Here is an 8,475-nt window from a genome sequence, read left to right as displayed (position 1 = left end):
GTCTGTATCTGTTCATCACTTGAGCAAGTTTGTCCAGCCTTTCTACCTTTTTTCAATACAATAGAAAACAGTGGTTTTAAGTGTGGAGAGGAGAAAAAGGAGTGACTGCTGATAGGTATTGTCTTTCTCATTGGGGTGATGAAGAAGTTCTGAAATTAAATAGTGGTGATGGATGCACAACTCTAAATATACTAAAAAAACTCTAAATATACTAAACTAAATAAACTAAAAACACAGAATCGTACTTCTGTGGTACCTTAGAGTCAGGTAGTGAAAGTGTTAGTTGCTTCAGTCAAGTCCGACCCCTTGTGATTTCATAGACTGTAGCCCATTAGGCTCCTCCATCCATGGAATTCTTCAGGCAAGAATACTAGAGTGGGTTGTCATTCCCTTCTCCGAGGGGTCTATGTGAATTATGTGCTAATAAAGCTGTTACTTTTTAAAATTCAATATCAGCAGTACTGTACAATGAATCCACATGGATCCATGACTCAGACTCCCCAATTTTCAGCTCATGGCCAGTATTGTTCTAATTACCTCTATCCACTTTCCCCTTGAATTATTTTGAATTTTCAAATTTTGTCTGTAAATATTTCCTCTCTGAGAGATAAGGGCTTTTAAAAATGCAATCATAACATCATTCCATTTCTGTACATAAGAGGCATCAGAGTTTGGTTCCTTAGATTCCCTCTTTAGCTGGACAGCACTTGCCTCTTCCTTATAAGGTGCTCCATGACCTGAGGTCACCGACACAGAGGAGCTGGTAAAGCCAGAAGAAAGCAGGAGAAAACGGGTACACCTGAGAGAAATGTCCAGATTCATATTTAAAATCATCTGCTATTTTTTAGTGGCCTTTGCCTCACAAATATCACCTGCAGTAGTACCATTTTAACGATTTGTCTCATCTGTAAAGACAAACAGGATAAACAGGATAAGTACCTGTAAAAGATAAACAGGTACATCTGTTAGTCCAGGCTCTACACTGACCTGCCCCTGCTTCTCATACCTTGCCTTCCATGTGAAGACTTTCCTAGATTATTCCCTCTTCTCCTGTCTCTGCCCTCCTCTCTATGGATCTCCACCTTAAGCTTGTTGCTCAGTCGTTTTGTGACGGTTCTGTGTGATCTTTGTTCCTTCCCTCTTATTTGCTCTCATCTATAACATGTCAACCACTTGGCCAGGGAAGTTCCAACAAAGGTAACAATTTAGAATATAGATTGTCTCCCACTGGAAATCAGTGAGCTCTTTCCACCCATAAATCCTTCCTGGTGCTCAGACAGGACAACCAGCAGACAAGACAGTAAGTGCTGTAATCACGGGATGGGAAGAGAGAGAGAGCTCATTGGAGACGGAACCTGAGCCTGGCTGGAAGGATGGACACCAGTTTGTTTATGTGAAATAAAAATGCCAACAAGCTTAGCAAGCCATTTGCGTCCCTGTAGGTCCTCTCTGGATATTTAGTCTGAATTTAAGGAAAGTGGAAAGAATCTGCCTGCAATACAGGAGCCACAGGAAACTCAGGTTCGATTCTTGGATGGGGAAGATCCCCTGGAGAAGGAAATGGCAACCCTCTCCAGTATTCTTGCCTGGGACATCCCATAAACAGAGGAGCCTGGTGGGCTACAGCTCAAAGGGTTGCAAAGAACTGGACATGACTGAGCAACTAAACACGCGTGCTCACAACAAAAGTGGAGCAATTTAGCAAGTTGTCCTGAATTGCATGATGAACTAGCATTGTGGCTTCAAGTTCAGATGGTGGGTGGGTGAGATTTGAGAGATAATATACTTGTATTGACAAGTGCTCAGCATAGCCCTGCTGCAGAGACAGCACCCAAAGACCAGGGGGTGGGCAGTGGGGGTTGGAGCAGGGGGAAGTGTGTGCCTGACCCAGAAAGATGTGGGAGGAGGTCTCCTGGATACCGCTCCCCCATCCCCGGACTCGTTTTCTCTGGCTGTTGCAGGGCAAGTTTTAAGGGGCGAGAAGGAAGAAACACTGACCACTATCAGAAATTTGTCCTGGCGGCCTCTAATCAGAGAAATAAGTTTGATCTGTCCAGTGGGAGTTGTTCCACAGCGTTCAGGGAATGAGACTGCCGTGCGTTCATGCACTCAGCTTTTCAAAGTAGGAACTTCACCCTATAAAGGAGAAGACTATTTTTTTCCCCTTTTGCGGTTTCTCAGAGCAAATGTGTGACAGTCTCTACTCATAGACGTTAGGCATTGAGGAGTGAGGGTGGCCTTGATTTCTTATCTTCCCTCCTTCATTTCTTTTCTTCTCCTCCTTTCCAGAAAGTCTGCCTTCTAGGAGAACCATTCTGACAATTTCCTGTGCTGTCAGATAGCTCCATAGAATTCAGTTTCTGAGAACCAGCCAGAGGCATGCAGTGACATTGCGTAACCGCTTCTGAAGTCAGAGATATTAGCTGCCGGGCTCAGAGGAGCAGGTTCACACGAGCAACATGAAAGGAGCAGGCATCCTGGACGGAGCGCCCAAGGTGAGTGGCCGGGCGGTCTGCAGGGGCAGAAGATGGAGGAGTCTGGGTTAAGGACAGTGGCTGATTTCAGTGCTGAGTTTCTGATGAAGTAAAAAATGTAACAGTAACATGTAAGCTCTAGAGAAGAAAGTTTCATGGGAGTTTAAGTGCAGAAAATATATGTGCTATAAAGCTCCTTACCAGTCTGACTCAGAGATGGATGCAAATTATTTTCTAGCAAAACTCAGTGTACATGACTGATAACACAACCCATCTCTTTGTGCCCATTCACCTTCTAACACATTTCTGAGCAAGACATAGGTCTCTGCTCTGGCCCTGAGCCCTCAGCAGGCTTTCCTATGCTGTTTTCATGCTGTTTTCATGATACCTTCTGTACTGATTATTCCTGAGCAGAGCTCAAGTCTGTGGCAGGGATCAAAAAGGTTTTGCTATTTAGAAAGTTGAAATAACTGCTTAAAAAAGAAAACAAAAAGACTGCTCAGACACAAGGAAAGTGAAGGTCAGGGTTATTTTGCTACATCTTTTTAAAAATTCTAAGTAGAACAGGAAAAAGAAATGAAGCAATTATGAAATGGGAAGCTTGCTTATATGATTAAATATGTGATATTTATTATTATAATAATCATAGGTGTCATTAGTGAAAGTTACAGCTGAAAAACCCATGACAGCCTCTCTAATGTATATTAGCTATCCTAGAATTTTGTACTCAACTATTTTCTTTGAAAAAAATTTAAAGCACTGGGAAAACAGAAAAAAAAAAATGCAGTAAACTTGTGCATTATCCTTTACCTAGATTCACTGATTCCAGGCACTTTATCACATTTGTGATCTATTTATATATTTTTTTATATATAAACCTATATATATTTAGACACAGGCTACATTCACATTTTCTAGAAATCCAAAAATATCCTTTCTATCTTTTTTGGCTATTACTATGTCTTTGTGTATGTGTGTGTTTGTTTTTCTAACCCCAAACTCATTCCAGGATCACACATTTTGTTTGTTAGGTCTCTGTCAACCTTAATCTAGAACAATCCACTACTTTTTATTTCTTTCATAACATTGACATTTTCTATGAATATCCAGATTTTTTTATAATTTAGACTTATTTTTATTTATGGGCCGCTAAATCTGCCCAGTTTCTACAGCACTTTGCAGCATGTGATTAACATATATATACATGCATGTAACATATATTTGATAGTCTCAGCAGCCCCATAAAATTCTATTATCGATATTATACAGATAGTAACAGCTGACCCTTACTGACTGTCCATCTGCCAGGCCTGGTGCTGAGTTTTCTGCTTGCTTTTCATTATATCCTCTCGACATCTCCATGAGGTAGGTGTGTTACTCTTATCCTCATTTTACAGATGAGGAAAGTAGACCAGATGAGGACAGATGACCTTGAAACGACTTGACAAGGTCATTTGCTAGTTAGTAGAATGCCAGGTACCAACCAGGCAGACTGACCCAAGCCCCAGCTCTTAACCACCTCACTATATCCTGATCCTTAGGCAAGAGGTCCACACTCTTTTCATAAAGAGCCAGATAGTGTTTTATGCTCTGTGGGCCACCTCTGATCTCCAGTGCATATTCTTGTTTGTTTTTACAACCCTTTAAAAATATGAAATCATTCTTAACTCTTGGACCGGTCATGTGGATTTGGTCTAAAGGCCCTAGATTGCCGACCCAAGTCTTAGATGAATGACATGTGAACTTGTTCAAATGCCCCCACCCAGTAAGGGCAGTCCCAGGGCAAGAACCCAAGTCTTCCACTCCCAGTCCTAAGGCAGCCTCACCTCACGGCTTCCCCAGCATTCCTATAAAACCACCAATACACAAAGAAAATAATATACTTTTTAAAATGGCTTTACAAGAGCGGGAGCAGTAACTGAATATCTGTGGGGCTTCTTGTCTTTCACAGTGAAAATTATGTATTAGAATGCTGTCTGTTTTAGCACTGTTGATCTACCTCAGTATTTTTAATGCCTACATTGCTGTTTAGGTGCTTCTGATTCGATGGTAACACAGTACGTGAAGGGGTCATGCCATGGGAGTGGTCCCCCGCATCGGGGCATCTGACTTTAAAGCAACCCTGCTTTTCACTTGGGTGACCCGAGTGTTTCCCCAACACCTCTCGTGTCCCGATGTCTGCCTGTGCACGTCAGGAGGCGAGCAGAGCCCTCCAAGGCTGTTCCCCAGTGTTGCTGCTTAACAGCCAACCTGGACTTCCTCGTCACTAGAATTTCACCTGTGTGCACAGCAGGCTCTGTGTAATTGTCTGACTTTTATTAAGTTTCCCCAAACTGTCTTATTAAATGAAGAGAAAAACTGAAAAATAAACGTGATAAAATTAGAGCTAGGAAACACTGACCTCAAACAGTGTGACTGCAGCAAAAATAGAGACCATGATGCGTTGGCAAGTTGGTAAATCCAGCCTCTCAGTGGACTGTAGCTGACGGGCTCCATGTTCAACTCATTCAAGAAAAGCTAGAAAATCAGGTCTAAAAGACAAGATGAATAAGTGGTTTTATTAAATGTAATGCAAATTGTGTTTACTTCTGAGTGTGTGTGTGTGTGTGTGTGTGTGTGTGTGCGTGTGCGTGCACACGTCCACACACTTAGAAGTGATACTGAAAATAGCATCTTTGTCTCCCTGGAGTGAATGTCCAGAAATCGAAAGAGGAATCCTGGGTCAAATAAGCATGGTGGTTATTTTCCATCATTTTCTGAGAATCTCGACTATTTGAAAACCTACTTTCTGTAGTATTTTCTCTACAGTCTAGATGTTCTCTCTTATGAGTAGAGCTATAGGCTGTTTGCTCACTTGGTTTTCTGAAGGGAATTTTCAGACAAGTGTCTTCATTGTGTTACTGAAAGGTGGATGGTCCAGAGAACTGACTTAAATCATGTTTATGTTTTAAGAACTTTTAAATGTCCTGAAATGTTCTCAGCATTTCAGATTTCAGCTTCAATTGAAAAGCAAATGGTCCTGCTTCATTGCACCTCTGAGTGAAATGGTTCCAGAATCAGTCAAGCAGGGTCTATAGTGAAGACTTTGAATTGTTTTTTTAAAAAAACCACCAACATTCCCAGGGTTGGTTTAGACCCTGATAGACTAGGGTGGCATCAGAGTGTCCACCGGTCGCTGAGACTCTCCTGCTCTGGTGCTTCTGGGCAAGAATGCTCACTGAGGCTTTGTTTGTGAGTGGGGAACAATTGCAGGCTCTCCTTATACCTTTAGAAGCTCTGAAGTATAATGATCCACTCCCACCAGCTCCCCCACTGGAGCTGAATTCTTCCCTGAACAAATTCCTTCCCCTTCTCCCCTGCCATTCCTGGCCTGGCATGCTTCTCTCTTCCTGTGGCTGGACCACTGGGTACTCCTATCAAGCATCTTGCCAGCCAAAGGCCTCTCTGCACCACCCTGTCTAAACCGCCTCCCTTTAGACACCCACTGCATCATCTCACCATCCATCTCAGCCTCTCTTATCAAGATGGGAGATTGATTGTTTCCTGCTCTGGAAAGTCAACTCCATTAAGGATAGATCTGGGCTTTCTCATTCGGCGCTGCAACTTTATGTATTTATTTATAGCTGTGCTGGATCTTCATGGCTGCACAAGGACTTTCTCTAGTTGCAGAGAGTGGTGGGGGTACTCTCTAGTTGTGGAGTGCAGGTTCCTCGTTATGGTGCCTTCTCTTCTTGCAGAGCGGGGGCTGTAGGTGCACGGGCTGCAGTAGTTATGGCTCCCAGGCTCTAGGCTCAATAGTTGTGGCGCACAGGCTACGTTGTCCATGGCTTGTGGGATCTTCCCGATCAGGGGCGGAACCTGTGTTTCCTACATTGGCAGGTGGATTCTTTACCACTGAGCCACCAGGGAAACCCTCAGTGCTGCATCTTTAGTGCCTACACACAGTAGGTATTCAAGAAACACCTAGGTGTATGTGTGTGTGAATGAATGGGAGGTTGACAGGCGTGCAGAGCCCTTGCAAAACAGCCTTGAGGACAGGAACGGTACTTCCTGCTTATCAGATGTCTGGGAACAGAGGTCATCCCTGACTCTCAGCTCTCCTAAGCCCTCCCTGGCCCCAACCTGACCCACCTCTCAACCTAGACACTTGAGAATCACCTGCTCCTTCTCCCGTGATCAGATGTTGCCTTATCTCTGAGCCTTTGCAACCAAAGTCATAGCCACAAGCACTGGTGGCCTCCCTCTGACTTTATCCAGCGCTTGACCCCTTCACCTGCCTCCCAAGGCAGGACAGGCTGACACAGAACCCAGTGGAAAACATAGCTCATGGTTCACTGTCATCCTTTTACCCAACACATAGTTATCGAGCTCTGGGGATCAGGGTGATCAACAAAGAGCCAACGTTCCTGTGGGGTCAGAAGGTCAGTTAAGTCAGTAAAGGGACGCAATGATTTCAGATGCTGCTAACTGCCCTAAAGAAAACAAAACAGGGTGACCTGACAGAGGTGGTAGACAGAAAGGACCTCTCTGGAAACCAGAATGATGGGGAAAGTATTCCAGGCAGAGGGAACAGCAAATGCAAGGGCAGGAATGAACTGAGCAGAGCAGAGTGTCGGTGAAAAGGCCAGTGATGTTAGAGAAGAGTCACAAGGGGAGAAAGTGTCAGCAGCAACATTTGAGGGGTCGGCAGTGTCCTGTGCACACTGGGGCTCGTCGACGCTGGAAGAACTTGGACTGAGAACTTGGACTGCAGCGGAAACCAGTGGCCTGTTTAAAGCAGGAGGTGACACGGGCTGTCTTACCTTTTAAGAGATCACTCAGGCTTCTGGGTGCCCATGGACAGTCAGTAGGAGACAGCAGAAGCAGGAGGTGATTCAGGAGACAGAGCAGGGCTTCCTTTTCCATCTCAGATGGTACCCTGCTGTTCTCAGTGCACACGGAGAAGAATCATTCGCTCTGCCTTTTGAAAAAAATAAGACATTTGGTGTTCAAAAGTGTCAGGAGATGTGAACAGAAGGAAGATTAAATAAAGGTAGAAATAGCTTTTAGTGAACTGCGTGTGCTAAATAGTTTTCTTTTTAAGGAACTGATTTTTTTTTTAATTTTTAATTGCAGGATAATTGCTTTACCATAGAACAGTGTGAATCAGCCTTAAGTAGACATATATCCCATATATTCCCTTCCTCTTGAACCTCCCTCCCACCCAACCCTGATTTTTTTTTTTTTTTGCCACACTGAGTGGCCTGAGAGATAAGTACCCAGAATAGGGATTGAACCCTTGCCCCCCCTGTAGTGGAAGCTCAGAATCTTAACCACTGGACCGCGAGGAAAGTCCCAAGAAACTGATGTTTATTTTCACCAACTTTATTTCCATTTTCTGTTGAAAATCCTTTCCTTCATTCCACAAATATTAAGCCAGATGCTGCTCTAAATACCACAGAGAAAAAAGGTTTGGTCCCCTTTTTCAATACTTAATAAATCATCATTAGCATTAACAATCTAGTACAGAATATTCTTTCCCCTGTTTGATAACCTTTAATTCCCTTAACAGAGTATTTACTAAAGAGCTCACTTTGCTGGGGGGAGACGGGGTGGGATTGAGCGGGGCGGGGCGGGGAGGAAGCAAAACAGAACACCATCGAGCTTACCCTTAAAGTTAAAAACGCCTATTAGGAGACTTTTCAAAGGAAAGTGGCCTGCATGATAATGGAATGGGGAAGCGGCTGTAGAAACATGTGTGGTCATCTTGGAACCGTGATGACTCAGAGAGGAAATGACAAGAGGGGAAATAACTTCAAAGGAGGAAGGTGGGAGGCTAGTAACAACAAAAAAAATGCCCCTATAAGTGATACTCGAAGACTTCAACATGAGTTGCAAAAAGGGGAAGTCATCTGTTAGGAACCATTTCCAAATGCAGTGCTCATGAGCCATGTGTTTAGCAGAATGGGAGAGGGCTCTTGTGTGCTCATGGCCAGGACAGAGTTAGGACCTAGAGTGCAGC

General features: G+C 43.8%; 1 protein-coding gene across 1 annotated transcript in view; it reads left to right on the top strand.

Moving 5' to 3' along the window:
* Positions 1–1,970: 1,970 nt before the first annotated feature.
* CASS4 (Cas scaffold protein family member 4) overlaps positions 1,971–8,475 on the top strand; it is a 37,295-nt gene continuing 30,790 nt past the window's right edge. Inside the window, exon 1 of the mRNA XM_019972155.2 lies at positions 1,971–2,495. Within this exon, the coding sequence (XP_019827714.2) occupies positions 2,460–2,495 (36 nt within the window). The 5' untranslated portion in view covers positions 1,971–2,459. The remainder of the gene's footprint in view (positions 2,496–8,475) is intronic.

Source organism: Bos indicus, chromosome 13, assembly GCF_029378745.1.
Source record: "Bos indicus isolate NIAB-ARS_2022 breed Sahiwal x Tharparkar chromosome 13, NIAB-ARS_B.indTharparkar_mat_pri_1.0, whole genome shotgun sequence".
NCBI classification, from domain to species: Eukaryota; Metazoa; Chordata; class Mammalia; order Artiodactyla; family Bovidae; genus Bos; species Bos indicus.
Note: the sequence above shows the minus strand (reverse complement) of the source record. Positions and strands in the feature narration are given on the sequence as shown.